The sequence below is a fragment of the Microtus pennsylvanicus genome, chromosome X (genome assembly GCF_037038515.1).
Source record: "Microtus pennsylvanicus isolate mMicPen1 chromosome X, mMicPen1.hap1, whole genome shotgun sequence".
Taxonomy (NCBI): Eukaryota; Metazoa; Chordata; class Mammalia; order Rodentia; family Cricetidae; genus Microtus; species Microtus pennsylvanicus.
Genome location: NC_134601.1, coordinates 16,486,411 through 16,511,817, shown reverse-complemented (window position 1 = coordinate 16,511,817; position 25,407 = coordinate 16,486,411). Strand labels below are relative to the sequence as shown.

The window sequence follows — 25,407 nt, the reverse complement described above, 5'->3', positions numbered from 1 at the left end:
TCCTGTATGTAAACCAGCTTTATGTTCAGTTGCAAGTCAATAGGGTTACAATGATTGGACTGAATCTCTCACCCAGTTCTAGGTGGGCACTTCTTGCCAATGGAAAGATTCACCAGTTCTCTCAGACTCACATTAACTCCACTTATAAGAGACTGAGAGACACACTGGGCCCCAGATATATCATCTTACAAAGGGAGAGTTATCTTATAGCCTTATTCAGGCATTTCAATTGAGAAGGTTGTTTATTTGGTGTTATGTGCTATATTATAACACCATTCTTTTCTCTTGGTTCTTGCTCCTGCATCTAGATGATCTTGTGTTGCAGAGAAGCCTACATTTTCGGTCCCGCCTCATTATCTGCTGTTACCTCCACATGACAGCTCAGTTTCATCCAGTCCTCACCACACTCCGTCTCACCACTTCCTTTGTTTCACCGGCTCTGCTCCTGGGTTCTGAAAGCCTCTGCTCTTGGCCACTCTGCAGGAGGCCTGCCAGTATTCTCCTGGCCCCTTTGACTGCAGGATCCCCTGGTTACTTTCTCAAAGTCAAGGTGCTCCCATTCACTCATTTTCCTTCCTTGATTATTGAGGTCACACATAAGGCTGTTACAAGAAATTAAGACCTCTGAGTGGTGGCGGCACATGTAATCCCAACACTCAGGAGGCAGAGGTAGGCGCATGTCTGTGAGTTTGAGGCCAGCCTAGTTTACAGAGTGAGTTCCAGGACAGCCAGGACTGTTACGCAGAGAAACCCTGTCTCAAAACTCCCTCCGAAGAAATCAGTTATCTCTGCTCTTCAGCTCCAGTTCCTGCCAGCTTTGCCCATGGGAAGGTCTACTCCTAGCACTTTGTGTGTTTGTTTCCCAGTCCCATATTTAGAGCAATGGATAGAATAAAAACAGAGAAAGGGAGAGGGAGAAAGAGAGAGCTGATAGACGGGGTGTGTGTGTGTATGTGTGATATTCATGTGTGTGCATATGTGTTGTTTGTGACCAGGAACACTGGGAATGGCAGTAGGATCCATCATTAGAAGTGACCAAAGACAGAGGCGTGGACAGGCTCCATGCTGCCACAGTGAACAGCCTTGATTTCTTTGTCCTGAGAGCTGTTTGTAGCCGTGCTCCTCTTGGGAGCTTTTGCTACTCTGCTGCAGCAGGCCCCGCTGCAGTAGGCTTTTGGTTGTGGCACTAGTGAGGGGATCTGCGTTCCCGCCGCCAGGGAGGTGGACTCTATTTGCCGAGATTCATGGGAAAAGACTGCAGCGCGTTTGTTAGTCATGGGGCGTATTTTTTTTTTTCTGATCGATTGAGCGGCTGTGAACTTTTGTAGTAGTAACCCTGTCTCTAACCCAAGTCTCAGCAACTATTCCTCAGTGCTTTGGCTCTGGACTGAGCCCACCCTCCTTATTGCCTGCTGTGGTGTCTCTGCTGGTCCCAGCAGCTACCCAAATAGCCCAGTTCTTTAGTTTGAGGCAGGGAATTTGCTGCAGCTTTCAGCAGGCGGCAGCGAATGAGGCCAAGGCGTCGGAGAAACCTCTCAGCTGGGGGACCTGCACTAGAGGAGGAAGGTGCGGTCCAAGGTCGCCGGCTGGCTGCACCCCAGCTCTGTGCCACGGTGTGTAGTGGCCTCGGAGTGGCCTTTCCTGAGCACCGTCTCCACTGCTGCTTCCCACACCCTGGCCTCTGGTGGCGCCCTACAGGGGCTTGCAGGCCTCTTCTGACATTCCCCTAGCGACGATAGGGTGGGAAGGGGTCTGCGGCAGTGAGTAGGCAAGCCACCCAATCCAGATCGCGCAACAGAACGAGTGTCTGCGAGCCCCGCCCTCGCCCTATGCCCCGCCTCCAGACTGCGGCGGAGTCCCCGAGACAGCAGAGTCGCCCAGTCTCCTGCCTTGGGCCCTGAGGAGTCCCCCCCCCCCGCACGGGTATTAAGGCGCGCCTCTCCTCTGTCCTTCCTGACCGCGCGACGGGTGCCAGCTTTGGGCGGGGCCCTGCGGTTGTGACGGGCTCCTCCTCCCCAGCTCCTCCCATCCCCGCCCCCTCGGGCCCTCCTGCGCTAACCGTGCTCCTTCAGGCCCCTGCGCCTGCTCCCAGTCATGGTGGCCTGGCGTACTGCTTTCCTCATTTGCTTCGTTTTCTCCTTGGCCACCCTGGTCCAGAGAGGTAAGGTGGAAGGGGGTTGGGGCACCCAGGGACCCCGCCCTGTGGCCTGGGGGTCGCTCTGCGCATGAGCGGCCCTGCCCCCGTCTGACCGGCCTGAAGTGGGGGCTTTGGGCGATTTGGCCATTCTTGGCCTAGGGGTGAGGGTCTGAGGCTTCAGGGACTGAGCGCACTGTGAATTATATAGTCGAAGATGAGTGATGGGACCCTTCTTACTGATTTTAAAACACTAGAATGTTAAAATGCTGGCCAAGCAGATGCCACCATTGGTGACAACAGCTGTTCCCAGGAGTGTATCTTGGGAAAACCTTGGAAAAAGCAGTCATTTTGAAAATTGGCTATGAGGCCACCTGCAGCAAAAACATCTGGAGAGCTTTCCAGGTGACTTCCTGGCTAGATCTCGGTGGGCTTAGAGTGGGGACAAAGTGGAAATGGGGCGGGAGGGGGCAACTTGTGGGTCTTATATTAATTAGTTCTCTACATGCTATTGGTGTTTGTCCCTACACTTCTAGAGACTTTGGCCATATTTTTTGGAGGAGATGGACACAGAAATTGTGCTGAATCAATGATACAAGTTTCTTCCACCTTGTGCAACACAATTTGTGCACCAGGCCCAGCCACCTGGGCATCACCTGGGATTTTCTCAGAAATGCGATATCTTGCACCCTGATCCTGACCTGAATCAGATTCAGTGTTTTATTTAGAGTAATTTGCAGAAGCATTCAAGTCTGAGTAGCATATTCTTATGATAAATACAGTCTGTGTTTGGAAATAGTATCGTAAACAAGTACCAGCAGAGTCTTCTTACATTTATTTATGTCCCGTCTCCACATCACGGAAAAAAACAAAGCAAAACAAAACTCCAAAACAGCTTCAAGAAAACCGTGTAATTGTAACTGAGCAAGAATTGTGCTTTGAGCTTTCTGAAAATGAAGGCAAATTTATCCATGAAAAACACAAGCTTAGGAAGACAAAACTTGGTCCTAGCACTGCCTTCTAGTAAGATATATGTCACATATAAGGAACACTGGTAAAGAGGAGAACACCTAGCCCAGGAAGTTATACAAAAGATACAGAAATAGTTAAGGACAACCCTGCTGGAATTGCTACAAGAACCTTTTAGCGAGCTACAAAGGTATGGCCAGTCTGGGTTCTAGGAACTGATGATGCAGAGGGTAAAGAAAGCCAAGTCTTCAGTCTCTGCAACGACAACCTGGTAGAGGGGCAAAATTATCTCAGACATCAGATCTACAGGATAGACTGCTGTGGAGAGAAGGAAGCAATCTCAAGGATAAAGAGCTGCTGAATTTTTTTCAGTTTCTCTTTGGGGTTAAAGTTTTATTAGCAAATGAGCTTTTGTAGAGAAAAGTATCCATGTGATAGGCCACCTTATCCTTAAGAGCTGTGTTCCAAACACTGTAGGAGATTCCTAAGACTACAAATGAGTTTTTGTTTTCCTTTACTGGAATTGGAACATGAAACCCTGTGCATGCTAGATAATTGCATCTTATGGCATGGGGGTTTTGAAAGTAGACTTGTAAATGGCCAAGCTTTGAGTTCAGAGAGACTGAGGAAGCGGGTAGAGCTGATGTCATAAGTGATTAATTGGCAGCTAGGCTTTGCTCCCAGGCTTCTGTGACTCCACAGTAGCCATCTTAAACCATTGGGTATAATTTAGACCTGGAGGCTGCCCCGCTGCTAACCTTCAGTGGCTTCCTGTAAATGAGTTCTCTAAACCTGTTCAATCAGTCCATATAATGACTAACAATCACAAAGGTGTCTTTGACCCAGGAATGTGTTCTTCATTGATCAGCTACCATTTCCTGGGTGCTTTCTGTGTGCCAAGTATAAAATATTATCTTCCTTCTTTCCTTCCTTTCATTTTTTTAAATGGGGTCTCATATAACCCAATTTGGTAGCCTCAAATTTGCTATGTATCCAATGTTGTCCTTGAACTTCTGATCTTCCTGCCTCTGCTTCCTGAGACCTGGGCTGATACTTGTATGCCACCACACCTAGCATTATCTTGTTTTGAATCGCCGCAATAATTCTTAAGGTTAGCTATTATCCTTGCTCCAAGTAAGGGGACTGTGGTCACATATTAGAAGAAATAACCAGGGTTCAACACAGATAAGAGTGCTACCCTGTGATATTTTCTTGATCTAAGAACACTGAGCCAGATGTAGTTTTCTTTTGAAGGTAGGGACCCAATTTTTCTGTATTGGGGTCTGCAGAGCTCTGCCAGTGTTCCTTTATTCTTGTTCCTGGTCCTCAGTAATGGATTGTGCCTCAGCAACCTCTGCAGGCATACAAAAGTCCCAGAAACACATCTGGGAATAAGGTGTAAGTTCCTCCAGGTTCTAGGAAGTAGACTCAGGTTTTAGCTGAAGTTGAAAGGATGGTTAAGAACTCATTCACACACCTTCATTTCCAGCACTAGGGAGGCAGAGGGAGGCAGGTCTCTGGGTTCAAGGTTAGCATGGTCTACAGAGTGAGTTCCAGGACAGCCAGGGCTATTACAGAGAGAAATTCTATCTTGGAAAAACCCAATCCTCGCAAAGTCACTCTCTAAAGACAAAGGGGGAGTTAACTTCAATATGTATCTTACTTCTTCTGAAGTATCTTCTGAGGACAGGTTTGTCATCTGAAGGTATCCAGAGTGTGGAAGTTGTTCTTCTGAGCACCAGGGAGAAGGACTTCAGCTGTGTATGTAAGAGTCTTAACAGGGGCTGTTCCTTAGGAAGGCCTTCCAGGAGCCAGACTCTTAGTGCGTCACACACATTCATTAGCCAACCCAGGAAGGTTGACACTGTGACCTGCTCTGCCTTTTGACATACATAATGATGTGTTGCAGTCTTGAAAAACAATGGAGCTGGGCCATGGTGGTGCACGCCTTTAATCCCAGCACTCAGGAGGCAGAGGCAGGCAGATCTTGTGAGTTCGAGGCCAGTCTGGTCTACAGAGCTACAGGACAGTAAGGACCATCCAACCAGTAAATAGACAGCTCTTAAAGAAAGAAATACAAATGGCTAAGAAATATTTGAGGAAGTATTTGACATCCTTAGTCTTCAGGGAAATGCAAATTAAAATTGCTTGAGGTTAGAATGGTGCTGATGATGGTGTGGGAGGGCCTTAGTCACCATTGATGAGAATGTGCACAGGTGCATCCATTGTGGACAGCAGTATGAGACTCCTCAAAATCTGCAAATAGAACTCACATAGGATTCAGCTCTACCATGCCTGTGTATGTAACCAAAAGCCCTTAAGTTAACAGACTACACAGATACCTGCATACCATCTTTGTTACTATACTGTTCCCAATAGCCATGATATGGAACCAGTCTAGATGCCCATCAACTGACAAATGGCTAATGAAAATGTGGTACGTTTACACAATGGAGTTTTGAAACAATTTAAAACAATTTTATTACATAATAATACTTATTATTGGGGGCACATACATGCCACAGGGCACATGTGGTGGTCAGAGGACAGTTTCCTTTAATTGATCCTCTTTTCCCATCATGTAAGTCAAAGAGATCAAACTCAGGTCATCAGGCTTGATGGCAGGTACTTCTACCCACTGAACCATCTTACCCACCCCACAATGGAGTTTTATTCATCTTTGAACAAGAAAAAAATATATTTCTTGCTGGAAAGTGGGTAGAACTCGAGGTCATCATGCTAAGCAAAATAACTCAGAAAGACAAATACCCAGAGGTTTTCTCTCAGATGCTGAGTCTATATATGTATGCATGCATATATTTACATTTATGTGACATGAAGATAAACCAAGACTGTTGGGGAGAGGTAGGGGAGTAGTAATGTGGCAAGAAAAAGAGAAGGTAATGGGGAAAAGATAACTATCACATTTTTCTCAGATATGACATATATACCTAAATGTTGAAGGAAGACGCTCAGCCCCAAAATAATCACACAGATACTATATTATTTAAATCACTGCTTGACCCATTAGCTCTAGCTTTTTATTGGCTAACTCTTACATCTTAATTTAACCCATTTCTAGTAATCTGGGTATTGCCATGTGGCTGTGGCTTACTGGGTAAATTTTCCAGCACCTGTCTCTGTCGGGATTACATGGCTTCTCCCTGACTCTGCCTCCTTCCTCCCAGCATTCAGTTTTGTTTTCCCCATCTACCTAAGTTCTGCCCTATCAACAGGCCAAGGCAGTTTCTTTATTCACCAATGGTATTCACATGATAGGCATGGTCAATCGGAAGTTGTAATTAACCAGACCAACTTAAAATAATATTCAGCTTTAATAAACAGAAGAAAGAAAACTTACAAATCAGGGTTCCAGCTATCCAGGAACGCAGAGGCCAAAGAGGAAGAGGCAAGCGCACCTGGATGTTTTTATTTGTTTGGTGTGGCCCCAGGGGGACACACCCTAAACGGAATGTGATTGGCTGAAGTTCCCCATCATTCACAGCATACAGAGGGGACTCCCACATCACCTAAAGGCAAGAAGGAAGCAGAAGGAAGACTAGGAGATGGTAATGGGCAATAGGGAGGGTGAACATGAGTGAAGTACAACAGTATATGGATGAAAATGCCATAGTGAAGCCCATTACTTTGTATGTTAATTTAAACAATGAAATAAAAGTAGTGTGCAATACCTCACTTCCTACATGGAAAATGTGTAGCTCTAAAGGGTTTAGGAACCTTCTGGCAAGTTTCTTCAATTAACCATGGGGATAATCCTCCTGATGTGGCAGTTATTAGGATTAAATAAGTGTGAGTGTCTGAAATGCTCAGCACAGGACCTGTCTTCCAGTGAATCCCTTTCAGGTTAGCACATATTAATCCTACATCTATATGTTCCAGGCCACATTTAAGATATACACTTTGCAAATCTTGACAGCATTGTTTACATGAAATTTTCAGAGATTGCATATTTATAAAAACAAAAAATAGATTAGTGGTTGCTAAGGATTAGGGGAAGGGGATGGGAAGTGACTGCTTAAAGGATAAAGGCTTTGCAGAGTGATGAACATGTTCTGGAAATAAAGAAAGGCGATGCTTGCACAATCTTAAAGTACTTCAAAAACCATTGAATTATACATAGTGAAAGGGTGACTGCATGGTATATAAATTATATATTTGTTTAAAACAATTAACAAGGCTGGAGCTTTCATTGGTAGAACATGTGTTTAACATGTGCAAGGCCCTGGGTTCCATCTCCAGTACCTCAAAAAGAATGAATAAATAAACTTAAGAAGTAAAATGGCTGTGGCAGCCCATGTCTGTAATACCAGCAGCATTTGGGAGGATGAAGTAGGAGGATTGCTGTGAGTTTGAGAGCAGTCTACACCTTTTAAAAATTACAACAGTCTGGACTACATGACAGGTTCCTGGCTAGCCTTGGATTATAACCAACCAAAGTAAAGCAATGCAAGCCAAAACACCACACCACACCACACCAAAAATAAAAATAAGAAAAAGCACTGAATGATCTCCTAACTATGCCAGGTGTGGTAGCACATGCCTATTAATGCCTATTAATCTCAGTGTTCCAGAAACTGAGGAAGGAGGATCTTGAGTTTGGGGCTAGCCTTCTGCCTCAGCAAACAAACAACCAGAAGTAGGTGATGTGGGAGGTCCTTCTGTCTATGTGTTGCTTTTATTGGTTAACGAATAAAAAAACTGGCTTGGCCTTATAGGGCAGAGTAGAGCTGGAGGGGGGGGGAACTAACCTGAATGCTGAGAGAAAGAAGGCGGAGTCAGAGAGAAGCAATATAGCTCCGCTGGAGACAGATGCCATATGGCGATACACAGATTAATGGATATGGGCTAGTTTAAGATATAAGAGTGAGACAGAAATATGCTTAAGCTATTGGCCAAACAGTATTGCAAATAATATGGTTTCTGTGTGGTTATTTCAGGAATCTGGGCAGCTGGGAGCACATAAGCAGACTCCTTCAACAAGTAGGTACACACAATTGTGTGTTATGACTGGTTGTCAATAGTTGGGCATGGCCACAGTGGCCCCAGGTGCTGCAAAGCTGAGTGGCCAGGCTGGGATCCTAGCAAGAACCTGTAGACTGACTCAGGGTATCAGGTTTGATAGATGTGCCCCAGAAAGTATGCAGGATTGACTTCAAGCTACTTAGCCCTGTCTGTCTCAGTCCTGGGACTTGGGCATCATGAGGACAGAGAGAATTTTCTTTCCTTTAGTGTTTCTGGGATCAACATTATGCAGTTAGTCTTCTACAGGATCTGGAGACTCTTTCAGTGTTGCAGGATATTTGATCACACTGTGAACCCAGAGATTGCATTATTTACTGGAAAAGACTGTTTCTAGTTGTGGTGTGGCTCAACCCTAGCATACACCTTTAATCCAAGACCTTTCTGCTTGAATATTGTAAAGAGGAACAAATAAAGTCAGCTATAGGTCAAGAGGCAGAACAAGCAACCATTGATAGGAAGTGAACATAGGATTATTAAGGAAAAACCTTAGAGAGTGAAAGGAATCAGGAATATGGATAGAGAGATGCACAGGAAGTAAAAGGGAGGGCCATTCAGTTTGAGGAGGGTGTTTGGAGACAGCGTAGAAGGAGGCTTCTGGAACATTGGTGGAGGAGGAAGGTCAGGTGGGTGCTTTTTCTGCCTCTTGGAACTAGCAGCCTTTCACCCCAGTATCTGGCTCCTGAGTCTTTATTGGTAAAATCAAATGATTGAGATTTTGTTAAAAATAACATTTCAGTCTTCAGAGCTCTGTTAAGTTTTCAACTCTTTTCTTGATGTTATAGGCCATGTCTTCATCCCTCCTCACAAGGTAGATAACGGGCAACTGTAACGAATGCACAGAAGCCGTTTGAATGGGCATTTGTGGGTACCAGGGAAGGGCCTGGCGTTGCTGTAGTGAGATGACAATGAAAAGGCTTGTTTTGGCTGCCCAGAGGGGCCTAAGATCAGGAGCTTCATTGAGGTCAGGGAATATACTTTCTATATTCACTGACTTTCCTTTTCCAGTGGTGTCTCCTACCTGATGGTTTTGCTTTTCCAGCTTTGTATCCACTGTTACTTTGGACATTTTGCATGTCATTCCTCTGCTGCTCTTGGATGCCTGGGAAGCCTGGCTCAGAGACTCCTGAACCTAATCTAGACTCAGCCCTTCCAGAAGCTTGCTGAGAGGTTCAGTGAGTGGTGATTTGATCACCATTGGATGATCTGTAATCCCAGCATGCAGGAAGTGGAGACAGGAGAATCAGGAGTTCAAGGCTAGCCTCGGCTACACAGCAAATTTGAGGCCAGCCTGAGTTATATGAAACCTAACACCACTCTCCAGCACTTCTGGGTATATGCCCTGAGTATGACTTTAATCAGCTAGCCTTGGAAGTTCCGAAGTGTTGCTTTCATTGCTCTCTATGTGCTACGACTCACATAGGATAGTTGAGATTCTAGGTAACAGTACAAATTCTGCTTTGCAAATGGAGGAGTGTCCAATGATCTTTAGCCACAATTTCAAAACTGTGGCACAAACTCACTGAGCTGTCATGGTGCAGCTAAAATGCTGCTTTCCCCAGTACTGAGGCTTTCCCCAGTTCTCCTAGTTGCAGTAACTGTGTAATGTAAATATGAGGCTAGTCTCTTTGGTTACTTAAGTAGCAAAGATCATTCCATGCATTTGGTGTCATGACCATCTCTTTTTTTCTACCCCTTTGAATGATGCCATGCTGTGCAGTCAATTGTCACATTTTCTCTCTAGTGAGGGGGCTGAGCTGGTTGGCTCTGAAAGTTTTTCTAGGATTTTCTCTGTGGGAAGGCTTCCTATAGAGAGCATAATGCCCAGCAGGGCAGTTTCCTTGGAATTGGCAGAGCATGGGTCTTCAGGAGTCTAGAGTAGCTCTTCAGCTGGGGCAGCCTGGGACCCTTTTCTACATCAAAACAGTTACTGAGGTTTAACTCTTCCTATATGTAGACCACAGGGCAGGTCCTTACCCATATATGCCTTTGAAATTATGCCTGGAAATTGGGGGGAGGATTGCTTATTGTTAGGAAACTTGTCTAGCATATTTGAGGTTCTTGGTTCCATGAAATGGGGTTGGGCAATAACAGAAAAAGAAAAGTTGATTCATTGGCAATGGATAGTTTGTTGGGGGAAAGTGGGTGCTGTTTTGTGCTCTGTAAGGTGTTTGGCACCATCTCTTGTCTTTAACCAGCAGATACAGGTTGCAGCCTGCTCACCTGTCTTTCCCCATGAAGGTAATTGCTGAGTGTCCAGGGTGCTGGAGGGCAGAATCTCCACTGGTAGAGCACCACTGATCTTGGCACAGATGTATATCTTGTGCCTTCCAAGATGGCTCTGTATGTGTTTGGTGCTAGGGGTGGAAATGAGAGCCTTGTACATGCTACTCAAATGCCCCACTGCCAAGTCACACTCCAGCCCTTGACAACTCTTTTTCTTTTGAGACAGGGTCTCTATATGTAGCTCGGGCTGGCCTTGATCTTACATACTTCTCCTGCTTCTTCTCCCAAATGCTGAGACTAGGGTTTAAGGCAGCATACACGACTTTCGGATATATACTTTGGAATTCCCCTTTCTGACTTCAGTATACTCATGAGTCACCAAAGGTTTCGGTCTTCATCACTGCCTCAGGATAGATATGTTGGAAGAAATGAGATCACAGGTCATCTTTGGGGGTTGGCATCAACTCTGCTGATGTCAGAATCCATTCTGGAGTCTTTGGTGAGCTTTGAGCTCCTGCTGGTTACGTCAGTGGTCACTAAACTCTTTAGGTGGATTATTTTTACTTTTTATTTATTTAGTTTTATTTTATTTTTTGCTTAGATAGCCAAAGAGAACTAATACCTTTCATGTTAAAAGGTGGAAACAGATCCTTCTTAATACATTTTATTTTGGGGAACCAATGAAAAATGATAAACAGGAAATGAGCCAGAGACTTGCTCAGACAGTACTTACTTGGTTACAGCAATAATCTGTGGTCTTTGTATAAACTTGGATAATGTGTGAAAGTGTAGAGAAAGCACAAACTCCATCAACGAGGGACAGCCTTCCTTGCCGAATTGCCCACTCTGGGCAGTACTATCTCTGAGTAGGTGAGCCTGGACTGTATAAAAAAGATAGCTGAGCAAGCCAGGGTAAACCAGCCAGTGTTCCTCTATGGCCTCTGCATTAGTTCCTGTCTCCAGGTTCTTGTCTTGATTTTCTGTCCTGACTTCCCTCAGTGATGGACTGTTGGAAGTGTAAGCTGAAATAAACCCTTCCCTCCTCAAATTGCTTTTGGTCATGGTGTTTACCAGAGCAACAGGAAGCAAGCCAGAATAGTCTAAAAAGCAGTGCGTTCCATTATGGCCTTTTCTATGTGTTTTGATGACCCTTTCTCCAGCCCTATCCTATACATTGGTCCTTTCCCTCCCACAGCATGCTGATTCTGCTTTCATGTCCCATGGGTTTTCCTACCCTCTTTTGTTTTCCCTGCCTGAAAAGCTCCCAAGATTTGTACCCTCACATGTAAATACATATATGTAAAAATTAAAATCTAGGTTATGTGTGTGGTAGATGACAACATGATGTTTTTGAATCTGGCTTATTTTGTTTAATCTAATGATCTGCAATTGTTCCCATGATGTGGGAGTGTCATATCAATCTGTTGCTTTCATTGGTTAATTAATAAAGAAACTGCTTGGCCTGATAGGTTAGAACATAGGTGGGTGGAGTAAACAGAACAGAATGCTGGGAGGAAGAAGAAGTGAGGCAGACGCCATGCCTCCCCTCTCCAGGGCAGACGTGATGAAGCAAGCCGCCAGGTCAGACATGCTGAATCTTTCCCGGTAAGACTGGTGCTACACAGATTACTAAATATGGGTTAGACAAGATAAGGTGTGGGTTAGGCAAGATAAGTCACCACCTCGTGGTGCTACACACATTAATAGAAATGGGCCAAGCAGTGTTTATATGAATACAGTTTGTGTGTTGTTATTTTGGGTAAAGATAGTTGGTGGCTGGGAGCCGGGCGGCAGGAACGCAGCCCGCAGCTCTTACTACATTCCCATTTCTGTGAAAACATTATGATTTTATTTTTCCTTGTGGTAGAATGGAATTCTGTTGTATTTATCTACCATCTTTTCTTTATCAACTCAGTAGGCTGCTCATGTTTCTTGGCTGTTGTGAATAGTGCTGCATTAAATATAGATGGACATGATTTATGAGAAAAGATATGAAGCTAGCTAGTTTTTAGTTTGAATTATGTCATGGATTTTTTTTGTAGTGGTGGATAAATGTGTAAAATGGTTAAACTGTAAAATTCAGTGTGGGGAGCCACACCTTTGGAATGGCTATTCTAACTGTATAGGAATTCATTGAGATGGATAGACTTTGGGTCTGGTCAATCTCACTGCCTGATAATTTTTCTTTTCTCTCTTCATTTCTTTTCTCTTCCTTCCTTCTTTTTTTTGGGGGTTTTGTGAGACAGGGTTTCTGTGTGTCCTGGAACTTGCTCTGTAGACCAGGCTGACCTCAAACTCACAGAGATCCACCTATCACTGCCTCCAGTATGGGATTAAAGGTGTGTACCACCACTGCCTGGCTCCATGTATGTTGTTTTTAATTTGCAAGTCCTTTATAACAAAAGTTTTAATAAATAAAAAATACACTTTGATGGCTAATACACTGTTTGCTGTGTCTTATGCCTTATAATCTGATAAATATCAGCTAGAACCCATATAATGAAAAGCACTTGGATTCAAACCCTTCTAGTATCTAGAGTTGTAAAAGACCAAAAAGGCTGATGCTTCCTATTTGCAAAATTAATACCCAAGAGTGGAGTTTCTGGGGTTCACAGTCCTTGTCACTTCATTGTTACGAAGTGGTGCCCAGCTGTCTCCCAAAGCAGCTGTGCTGGTTCTGGCTACTAGCAGCACATTAAAATAGCCATTGTGTAATAGCCTTGACAGTGCTTGGCCTTGTCAGTGTTATCATGATATAGGTCTACAGGATTTACATGTTTATATTACTCTGCTTTAATTTACATGTCTCCTGTTACTGCGTGGCTTGTTCAAGTTGATTTCTTCTTTAATGAATTGCCTGGTCAAGCCTTTGGCGCGGTTCCTTGATTATTATTTTCTCCTGGTTCCCACTCATAATGCTTTATTTTCCTGTGTTCTTGGCTGTGTTTTTCTTCTGGCACACTCATCATTATTATATATATATACACATATATGTATGTGTGTGTGTATTATATAATTTATAATATAATCCTTTGGAGTCTAGAATACATATCCTTTCTTCCAGAGATTTCTTTTAGGATTTTGTCAGTTGCCTTGTGTGGTGAGCTCAGGCAAACCCAAAACAAGATTCTGACCACTTTGCTTGGTGTCTGTCAACAGCTCCAAGATCCTTTCGGTCTCCTGGGATTTAATTTAGGAAAAGCAGCTTTGTTTCTGAGTCATTCTTATCCCTTGGCTCTAACATTTTGGGTCTCAATTTAATTTGGGAATAATTTTCTATTACATTTCTTAACTTAACTGTGTAGATGATTGGATTTGGTGCCTTTACCTGCCTTGGAAAGCTTCCGCATGTGTGGCTCCCACCTGTCTGCAATTCTTCTGTCTCATAAGCTCCATCAGTTGTCTTTGATTGCTTGTTTATTTTTTAAAAATATTTTTATTCTTTGAAAGTTTTGTACATGTATATCCAATGTGTACTGAGTGTATCCATGTGCCGCTCCCTCCCTCCAATTCCCCCTAGTTCCCAACTTTGTCTTTTTTATTGTTATTAATAGTCTTCTAAATCCAGTTAGTGCTGCACATAAGAACATGAGTGTGTAGCCTGCCACTGAGGCGTGAGCTACCTACCAGTAGCCACATTCACAAAGGAGAGTGCCTCTCAAAAGCCATCAGCTTGCTGATGCCTCCTGTAAAAGTTTCAGGCACTGTAGGCTGGCCTCCAGCTCACTGCCTCCAAAGTTCATAGGTGTGCGACACAACATTTAGCCTGTTTTGTCAGTTGAGCTTATGTATGCATGTGTGTGTGTGTGCATGCACGCACATGCACCTGAGTGTGGAGATCAGAGGACAACTTACTGGAGTCAGTTCTCACTCTCTTCTGTGTGTGTTCTGGGGATCGAACTCAGGCTACAGGCATGGCAATGGTCTTCTTCACCCACTGAGCCATGTTGCTGGCTCGACACACAGGAGTTTTATACTTCCCATCTCTGAACTGGAGAAGCCTCTGTGTAGCAGGATGATTTCCCCTTCCCATCTGACATGTGAAAACACTCCCATTTCCACATACCACGAAATCTGTTCATCTACAGTGTACAGTGGTTTGCTTTTCAGTATATTCACGCAGTTGCCTAGCTATTGCTGTTGTCTAACCATCTAATTTTATAACATTATCACCTCCAAATGAAATGTCTCTCTCTACCACCCATGTCCCTCAGCCCCTAGTTTTCAAGGTTTTTCCATGTAGAGCGATAGACTGGTACTAAAGCTCTTTCTGGCTGAATGGCTTTCCACTGCACAGACGAACACTTAAATGTTGTCTGTCTGTTCCTCACTGGACAAATACCTGGGTTGTTTCTCCTGCGTGACTGTTGTGACTAACATGGCTATAAACATTCAGTACAGGTTCTCGTGTGGCTTAGGTTTGTGTGGACTTTCAGCCGACTTAGGTTTTATTTAGAAATTACCAAATCATGTGCTATCACTATGTTTAGCCTTGTCAGGAAGAGCTAGACTGTGGAGTCCAGCAGTAGTAGACTGGGTTTGCTTCCTCGCAGCCTCCCCAACACAAGGTAGTTTTGTTTCTTTTCTGAGTCTGACCGTTCCTGAAGGTGTGAAGTGTTAGGTCATTGTGCCTGTGGTCACAACTTCTTCCTGCGCTTGTTGGATCCTGTGTTCTGGAGTGAAAAACTGAGCTGGAACTGGGAGGCCCTGGCCCTGCCCTGCCCTGCCTCCCAGGGGTCCTTTGTCCTTTTTTGTTAGTTAAGTTTAGTGGTCCCAGACATTTGACTGTGAATTGGCCCTCTGTCCCTGCACCTTCCCTCCTGCTCTTCCTCTCTAGAGCAGGGACTAATTAGACCTGCTTTCGCCCTGTTTTCATTCACTCTCTCCTTCCTTGATTCTTCTCATTCACCTGTGGTGTTCACGTTTTCTTTCATCCTCTCTCCCCTGCCCTCTACTATTCCAGCTCTAGCCTTCTTTGAGTCACCCTTTAGTTTCTCAAGCTGGAATGTGACTTCTTTTACTTGTCCTGTACAGGGTACATGCATTCCCCACTCCAGAATCCTGAGATTTGGGATGCTCTGAAATTTGGATTTCAGGTTTTTGGATAAGGGATGCTTAATTTTCAAAGTTTGTGTACATACTCCAAAATCTGAAAATCTGAAGTCTGACTGTGTAGCCCTGACTGGTCACTCTGTAGACCAGGCTGGCCTTGAACTTACAGAGCTCCACCTGCCTCTGCCTCCTGATTATAGGAGTGTGCCATCATACTTGGCTTAGTTTTACTTTTCTTTTGATGTTATTGCTGCTTGATGGAGGAAGGTCATTGGTTAAAAAATAAAGAAACTGCCTTGGCCCATTTTATTGGTTAGAACATAGGTGGGTGGAGTAAACAGAACAGAATTGCTGGGAGGAAGAGGAAGTGAGCTCAGAGACGCCATGCTCCCCTCTCCCGGGCAGACGTGATAGCTCTGCTCTCTGAGGCAGACGATGCAGCCAGCCACCAGGTCAGACATGCTGAATCTTTCCTGGTAAGCGCACCTCGTGGTGCTACATAGATTATTAGAAATGGGTTAAGAGGCTGAAACTAATGGGCCAGGCAGTGTTTAAAAGAATACAGTTTGTGTGTTGTTATTTCGGGGCATAAGCTAGCAGGTGGTGGCGGGAGCTGGGTGGCGGAATGCAACCCGCAGCTCCCTACTACAGCTGCTGGTTCATATTATTTCAATGATTCACTCAAGATATTATTATTGTTCAGTTTAAATTACCACAACAGATCCTGACTGTTAATATTTTTTTATTTTCATAATTTACTTATTTGTTTGTTTATTGTTTTAAAATAGGGTTTCTTTGTAGGTTTGGAGCCTGTTCTGGAACTAGCTCTGTAGACCAGGCTGGCTTCGAGCTCACAGAGATCCACTGGCCTCTGCCTCCAGAGTGCTGGGATTAAAGGTGTGTGCCCCATGTCTGACTATTAGTATTTTTAATGTATTTTTTTATACTTTGAAATTAAAATACAACTGTATTGTTTTCTAACTCACCCCCTTTCTTGCTCAAATTTATGGTCTTTATTTCTTCACTTGTCAAATCTCTCTCTCTACACACACACACATACACACACACACACACACACACACACACAGAGAGAGAGAGAGAGAGAGAGAGAGAGAGAGAGAGAGAACTAAATATTTAAACACAACATTTAGGTGTTTTTTTTTTTTTGAGACAGGGTTTCTCTGTAGCTTTGGAACCTGACCTGGAACTCACTCTGTAGTCCAGGCTGGTCTGGAACTCACAGAGATTGGTCTGTATCTGCCTCCCAAGTGCTAGGATTAAAGGTGTGTGCCACCACTGCCTGGCCATTTAGTGTTTTTGTTTTTGTTTGTTTTTAGGAACATATCAGATTCCTAGGAGTTATAAGCAAACCTAAGCTGCCTAATGTGGGTGCTTGATCCTTATGTCTCAACATCTCCAATGCAGGACGAGAGGCATGTCTAGTCTCCACTTGGCTTAAAATTTTTTAGGTTCATTTTTTTATTATTTTTATGTGTATAAATATGTTGCTTGCATAAACGTATGTGCACCACATGCATGCCTCGTGCCCTCAGAAGTCAGGAAGGTGTTGGATCCCCAGCACTAGTATTACAGATAACTGTAAACAGCCACGTAGAAGTTGGAAACCAAACCCAGGTCCTCTGCAAGAACAACAAATGCTCTTAACTGCTGAGCGAACTCTCCAGCCCTCCACTGCGATTTTATCTTTTTTAAATTTTATTAACATTTTTTCATTTATTTTACATACTGATCATAGTTTTCCCTCCTTCCTCTCCTTCCCTTCTTTCCCCCAGACTTTCATCTACTCCCCTCCCCGTCTCCATTCATAAAGGGGCAGGCCTCTTATGGGCATTTAATGCCCTTGCAGAGGACCCCAGTTTTGTTCTCAGCCCCCAGGTCAGGTAACTCCAGCTCCAGAGGAGCTGATGCTCTCTTTGTAGGCGCTACACTAATATATATGCATAACCCCCAGTCCCCAGTAACATAATTAAAAGAATCATAAAAGTTTCTTTTTTGTTGTTTTTTGTATTTTGAGTTTTTGGTGTTTTTTTTTTTTGAGACAGGGTTTCTCTGTAGCTTTGGATCCTGGAGCCTGTTCTGGAACTAGCTCTTGTAGACCAGGCTGGCCTCAAACTCACAGAGATCCGCCTACCTCTGCCTCCTGAGTGCTGGGATTAAAGGCGTGCACCACAGTTTTTTGCATTACTGAGATTTCTCATTCAAACTTGGTCTATGTAGTTCTTTTATCTTTGTGTTTGTTTTCATAAATTTATTTATCTTCATTCCTTACATTGCCAAGCATTTTATAGTATACATTTCTGTTATATATAGGATCTTTCCCCTCTCCTCCATTTTTCTGATGATTTCTTATATATCTGATATTAGCAGCAATACACTTTATCTTCTATTTTCTATTTTGTGTGTGCATGCATAATGTAGACAGTTTCTAGGGATAACCTATAGCTTCAGGCCTCCACACACACACATGCGCACAGAGTGAGAGAGAGAGAACATTTTACTGACTGAGTTCCATCCCAGGCTCATCTATTTTTTCGCCGTGGAGCCTGAACTGGTAGTTACAGCCATCCTTCCACCCTTCTGCCCACCTTCCTAAGCACTAGAAGTGCAGGCCCGTGCCACTGTGCTTGGTTTATTGTGTTGTAGTGCGTGGAAGCAGGCGGTGCGGAACCCTATAAACAGCATGATTCTGTGTATATGATTTTCTTGGAATTACGTCACTCAGAAGGCAAAGAACAAATTAGTGATTATCTGGGGTTTGGGAAGGGTGCAGGATGGAGGCATATGAGAGGTGGAGACAAGGGCATGTGTTGTTAAAGGTGAGGAGAAGGGATCATTATGGTGATGGAACTGTTCTTTTTCTGGGCTGTGGTGATAATCACATAACTCTACACATGGGATAAAATTGTATGGAGATAAACAAACACTTTCAAATGGAATGGAGATAAAATAGGGAAAGTCTGAACCCAGTGTATGGTTGTATGGACTTCAGTATCTTTTAAATAAGAATATAGTATATTTTGGCATAATATGACCTTTGAAGGAAACTGAGCAAAGCACAAGAAACCTCTTTATGTTACTTCTTACAATTCGGCGAGTCCTGGTTAACTAGGTGAATTTTGAGATCGTGTCACTCAGGATTTCTGGAGACATCTACTTGATATATAAAGCAAGAGGCAGTTCAAAAACATTGTGTCCAGAAAGGAGGCGCCAAGGGAAAGGGAGGAAAGAGTTGGCTATGAACTCTGGTATTTAAACAGTTCTCAGGAAGATCTATTGGATAGAGAGAGATGCCTGGCAGGAAGCCCCCTGGTGCCCCCCCCCGCCAGTGCCACCCCCAGTGCAGAACTCGGAAGCCTCTGTGAGTGTGATGACGTAGATTTGGAGGGACATGAGAACATTAGCTGAAATCATAGAGGCAGGGGGAGTCACTTTGGGAGGCACACCTACACTGACAAGGTAGTCATATCCATGAAGGTCCCTGAAGTGGTGATAAGTGACACAGGATAAGAAGCAGACAGGAGGAGACACGGGACAGAGAGAATCTCGTTCAGTGGCCTCAAATTCACTAAAGGGTCAGGAGGATAAAGCCAGCTTCTGTGATGTTCCTGGCTCAGTGGATGGTGTCATCATTTAGTCCAAAATGCCAAGGCTCATCCTTATCCTGCTCTCACCCTGCATCCCTCACACAGATCCTCCCAACCCTCCCCAATACGGCCTTCCTCCTCTGCCTTCCTCTTTCTTTTCTGGCCATTCCCTGCCACACTGTCTCCATAGGCTCCTTGGAGGCCATGTGACTCAGGCCTGACTTAGGACCTTTTCTCTGCCTGCAGACCTTCTTTTCTGTTCCTTTGCGTGCAAGGCAGAGGATGGCCTCCTTGGTTCCATTGTTTCTACCAAACTCTCATTGTCTAATCCTCTTTCTCCTTGGTACCTGTTAGGCCATCAGGGTTTGGTGTCTAATTCATCCCATGCTGATATTCTGGCTCAAAAATCCTGTGAAGGGCATTAACCACAGATTTTCTGTTAAGCAAAAGCTCCTTAGATTATTTGTGTGTGTGTGATGTATATGTTTGTGTGATTCGTGTACGTTTGTACACATGCCATGGCTAGAGGTCAGCATCATGGTCTTCAGTTGCTCTCTACCTTAGTTTTTATAATTTTGTTTACCTTTTATGTCTACTTTGTCTGTATATGTGTAACTGCATCTAACTGCATCACATGAGTGCAGTGCCTGCACAAAACAGAAGAGGGCACCAGATCTGGCACTGGAGTTACAGGTGGTTGTAAGCCACCTATTCTGGGAACTGGGTCTTCTGAAAGAGCAGCAAGTGCTCTTAAGCACTGAGCCATCTCTCTAATCCCGGCCAATTTACCAATTGACTAGGGTGGAGTGACTAATGAGTTCCAGGGACCACCGGTCTCCATATATGCTTATCCAGTGCTGGGTTTACAGATGTGTGCCTCTGCACTCAGCTTTTACATGAGTGCTGCTGATCTGAACTCCGGTCCTCATGCTTGTTCCGCCGGAACTTTACTGACTGGAACTTTACTGACTGAGCCGTCTCCCCAACCCGTTTGACTGTTTTAAATAGAATAGGCTTTTCTGCCATTGGAATCATAGCATCGGAGCCAGGTCTCTTGCTTATGTGCTCGCAGTTGGAAGCACGCTTAGTTTCATGTTTGGGCAGTCAGGCTGAGGCTTTGGTTGGGAGCCAGGTATATTTATGGTTCATAAGACATATGACCTGCCCCTCTTCCGTCTCACTCTGAGCACTTGGCTATTTTTCATCCTCTTCTCAACACTGATTCAGATGCGAGCTGCAAACTTTTCCTTCGTTCCCCGACTAGAATATCTTTTACATTACCTTTCTTGTGAGTGTAGGATCTTGACATGCATTTAAAACTATTTTATTTTTATGTGGGTGGGTGTTTTGCCTGCATATATGTCTGTGCACCACATGTGTGCCTGGTGCCCTTAGAAGCCAGAAGAGGGAGTCCAGTCCTCTGGAATGGGAGTTACAGATACTCATGAGCTACTATGTGGATTTTGGTAGCCAAACCCAGGTCCTCTGCAAGAGTAGCTAGTACTCTTCAGCACTGAGCTGTCTCTCCAGTGCTGCAATTTTCCTCTCGTCAGTACGGTGGTATGGTTTGATCTGTAATGTCCAGGTTTTTGAGTTAGAACATTTGATTTCAAACTGGTACTGCTGCTGTAGGATATTGTGGCACCCTTGGGCCATGTGAACCAGCTAGCAGAAGTGGGTTACTAGAGGCAGACAGTGAGGTGATAACCGCTTCTGGTTCTGGTCTGAACTCTCTGCTTCCTGAGTCACCAAGGTGTGAGGCATGGCTTCTGCAAGCTCCTGTTGTCTGTGGACCCAGCCTCTCTTATGCTTCCCCAACCATGATACACTGCATTCTTAAGACTCTGAGTCGGTATAAGGCCTTCCTACCTAAAGTTGCTTGTCAGGCATTTGTCACAGATATGGGAATATAAATTAAAAATGGCTCATACAAATGGAGAGATGGGACTGGGGTGGAGCTGATTTGGTACAGTATTGGCAAGAAGGCCTCTCTTTCCTCCTAACATGACATAAAAGACAGCCATGGAGATTACACCTAGGGGATGGGAGTAGAAAGATCAGAAATTAAAAGTCACCCTCAGCTCTATAGTGAGCTTGAGACCAGACTAGTATAAATGAGATTCTGCCCAAAGGAATTGATAGCTCTTTTATATATTCAACTTGATTTGTTTGTTTTGGTTTTGAACGTTCTTCTTTTCCTTCCTTCCTCCATACGTTCTTTTTTTTTTTTTGATATAATGTCTCATGCTATAGCCAAGACTTGTCTGGAATTCCCTATGTAGACCAGGCTGGTCTTAAACTTTGATCACTTGAATGCTGGAATTATAGGCACACACTACCGCATCAGGCTAAATTCAACAGGGGGAGGGAGGAGGAGGGAGGAAGAGAGGGAGGGAGGGAGGGAGGGAGGGAGGGAGGGAGGGAGAGAGAGAGAGAGAGAGAGAGAGAGAGAGAGAGAGAGAGAGAGAGAGGAGAGCATTTGCAAGTGAGCATGCACCATAGCATGCATGTCAGAGGACAACATCACATGTCAGCCCTTACCCTGCACCGTGTTTGAGGTACTTGATGAAAGCCTCCTGTTTTACCCCTAGCATCACATAAAACTCAGGCATAGGGATTCCACTTGCATCATTTTACTTAGATGCATTCCAGCTGTAGCACGGGTCAGTAAGTACTTCATTCCTTTTCCCAGCTTAGTGCTAGCTCATTGTGTGGCTGGACCACTTCTCTAGCATTCTGCTCCATACAGAAAAGCTGGAGTCACCTTGTTGAGGATGTTTCTCAGGGCTGAGACGAAAGCTGCACAATAGTCATGTGTATTGACAGCAGTTGTTAAATGAATAAGAGCAGGTTGCTTGTTTTCCAGTGGCTGGTGATTTTAAGTGTCTTTTCCCAATGGGGAGTCATCTGGGAGGTGGGCTAAAGGGTGGGAAGGCGAGAGTGAGTGTGATAGAAGGAAGATGGCTATAAGCTGGGGCTGTGGGTAACCAGTGAACAGCACCTCTTCTAGACACCAGGTCTGTTCAGGCTACTAGCTCTTTGTGAGATCTCTTCTCCTCTTCTTTCCCCTCCCTTCTAGCCCCTCCACTCTGCTCCTCTCTTCTCTTTCCTGTGTCCTTTTCTCCATCTCTCTCGGTTCTCCTCTCTCTTCTCTCCTCCTCCTCTTTTTTCCTTGTTTCTTTTTGTCTTCCTTTCAACAGACTAAACTTGTACCAATGATGCTATTGCTTCTGCGTCTCATGCTGGAAGCTGGATGTTTGGGTTGGGTTGTCTCTGTTCTGTAGTGTCACATGTGAAGCATGGTGGCATATGATTGGGCAGCATACTTCTTTGTTGCTGTTGGGGAACTTCCCATTGTGAGTCTACTGCCACGTGTTTCTCCTGGATGTTCTGGCTGTCCTCTTTTTATTAGTATTCCAAATGAAATATCTGAGAAATCAAGGAGGGGCATTCCTGAGTTCTGGAGCATACATATGTTTAATGTCTTAAGAAAGTTCTCGGGATTTCTAAAGCGCTTCTACCATTTTATACTCTCAGCGGCAGTGCATGGCAAACCCCATTCTTCCTAAGGTGAAGATAAACTTCCAGAAAAACTAAAGGGGCTAAAATCAGAATAACAAACAACTCTCGTTCAGAGGAGCTGTAAACCACTAACTGCTGAAGGACGTACAAAGAGTGGGCGTTTTCATGCACTGCTGCTGAGAGCATGACATGGTAGAAGCACTTTGGAACCCCTCTTATGTCCTGGGTCTTTATGGACACGCGTGTGCTTTTTTTCTTTGGATCCCCTCTTATGTCCGGGTCTTTATGGACACGCATGTGCTCTTTTTCTTTGGATCCCCTCTTATGTCCGGGGTCTTTATGGACACGCGTGTGCTCTTTTTCTTTTGTTTCCCAGGGGTTTGGAGAGACCGAGGATACAGATATGCATGTTGAGGACATAATGTTTTAAATATACAGTGTGGAGTCCAGCTTGACATTCTCTGATGTCTTCCTATTCTTCGCTTTCTTGCCAAAGAAGCAGATAGCAAAAATGATGGTTTCTCTTCCCTCCAAGCCTCTGATCCAAGACTGTGAACCTTTTAGCCTTAGCCTTACCACATAACCAAGACCAGCTCATTGAAGGGGAAATAAATGGGCCTGTTGATATTTTCCAGGACGGGAAATGTTAAACATCTATTTGAGCCACAGGGTGGGAGGCAGGAGGTTTGAATTGTTTGGCTGGTCCTCCAGTGCTCAACTGTGTGGGTGCAGTAACATCATCACCTTTGCATTGTTCTTTCTTCCTGGGAGAATGGCACCTGTAGTGTTCGCACTGTCCTGGTTCTTGTATCCCCAGGAAATCACTAGCTGCTGCTTTGTCTGCACTCTTGGACCAACACAAACCCTACCTCAAAGGGCCGGGGCTTTCGTGGGAGAGTGAGAATGTGGTAGACTGGGATGAGGTGGTGGCTCTGGCTGTCACAGCCCCTGCTGAAGGAAGGGCATAGGAGGAGCCTTTCTGTCTGGTATTCATAAACAAAGCTTGTCATTTGGGACTTTAATGTGTTGCTTAGGCTGTCTTTTCAAGACTAGATATGATATTTCCATAGAGCAGGATACACAGATTGGTGTGGTGCCAAAGTGTCAGGAAGCAGTTTCATAAGGTATATGGATGGTCCTGCTGCTTTTTTAGCTCCTACATGGAAGAGTAGGGATCAAACCTCTGCTCTCTGTAATTCGGTCAGCCATCATTGGCTATCTGTTAGGCTGGCAGGCATGAGTTGTAAAAACATGAAAATGTTATTGGAAAAGGATGTTCCAGCTCAGGAGGAAGCCTGGGCTGGAGGCTTGCCGACTTGAGTTTAAACATCTTTTTCAGTAGAACTTATCATAGCCAGAGAAGCTGGAGGTGGGGGTGGGGGTGGGCAGCATAGGGAAGAAACCTAATTATGCAAATTTTGATCTTAACGCTTTATTCGTATGTTTCCTGGCAGGCTGTTCTTTAATCTCAAGAGCAAGATTGCTCAGAATTACCATATATTCTCGTTAATTGCATTAAAATTATAGCAAAGGTTGTTTTTGCTATAATCAAGAGTGATTTTGATTAATACTTAGGAAATCAAACGCCTCACCAGCAGTGGGAATGAGAACAACCTTCTCAGTCAGCAGTCCTTTTTCTTCCTTCCCTTCCCTCCCTCCAAAAGGCCAAAGATACAAATGCATTTGAAAGGATTTTAAGGTCTATTTGCTTTTACAGATAGCCATTTTTAAAGAAACACTCCAAAGAGGGAGTCCATTTTCACTCTCTTAAGTGTGAAGGCTGTAAAATAGTTTTTGAGGAAGGCAGAGAGAGAGAGAGAGAGAGACAGACAGACAGAGACTGACAGCAGTGCTGGGAGCACACCCCTTCTCCCGACAGGCTGACTGTGGACTGCCAGATATTCCAGGCACTCTGTTAGGGCAGCAGAGCATGCTGGGAAGATCCAAAAGAAACCTGCTGAAGAAGACAAGCCACTCCTGCAGGGAGGACATTAAAATTACAGACAGATATGAGATAAGAACCAAGAGGAAATGAACTAGAGAATGAGGAAGTCCATAATGCTTAGGTCGAGGCCCAGAGTGGCGGCTGTAGGTGTGACTGGTTGGGAGTGGTTGGTGGTAGGCAGGAGGTGTCATCAATAGTGGCTTAGGCTGGAAACCACCACCTACCACACTACAAGGGCCATCTACACAACCAGGACACTTCAGAACAAGTTTGTTCTCAAGGCTGCAGAGATGCTCACTCATCCTTAAACGTTTTTGATTCATAGAGACATGGATATGGCAGAGTTCTATAATGCCCTCACTATTCCTGTTATTGACATTGTCACAAGAGCCCTATTGATAGATTGCTATTAAAATCCATACTTTATTCATATTTCTCTTGGTTTCTTCCCAACAATCTGTAGTTCCCCACCCATGGCCGGAGTTGCATGCATGAGTGTTAGGATTTTAAACTGCACTGCCCCCTATGGGCTCATGTTTCAGCTTCAGCCTATGGTATTGCTGGGAAGTGGTAGCTACTCTGAGAGGTGAATCCTGGTTGGAAGTGAGGACTAGTTGGAGGTGGTGTGTTCAGAAGGCAGACATATCGCTTGCTTTGTCCTCAAAGCATGGTTTGGCATGTGTGCTTGTGCGCTTGTGATCTGTTCATAAGTGTTCCTTAGTACTACAGGGTGGGGTAGGGGCAGGTCACTGAGGGAGAAAAAGATGCTGGAAGTTCCACATTCTCTAAATTTATCTTGTGATGTGTTCCAAATGACTCCCTCCCTCCCTCCCTCCCTCCCTCCCTCCCTCCCTCCCTCCCTCCCTCCCTCCCTCCCTCCCTTCCTCCCTCCCTCCCTTCTTTCTATTCTTTGA

At 44.5% G+C, this 25,407-nt stretch overlaps 1 protein-coding gene across 2 annotated transcripts in view; it reads left to right on the top strand.

Moving 5' to 3' along the window:
* The first annotated feature begins 1,762 nt into the window (after positions 1-1,762).
* Cd99l2 (CD99 molecule like 2) overlaps positions 1,763-25,407 on the top strand; it is an 81,444-nt gene continuing 57,799 nt past the window's right edge. Inside the window, exon 1 of one of the 2 annotated variants that reach the window (XM_075957262.1) lies at positions 1,763-2,161. In XM_075957262.1, coding sequence (XP_075813377.1) covers positions 2,095-2,161 — 67 coding nt within the window. In that variant the 5' untranslated portion in view covers positions 1,763-2,094. The remainder of the gene's footprint in view (positions 2,162-25,407) is intronic. The other variant, XM_075957263.1, reaches the window with a different exon arrangement.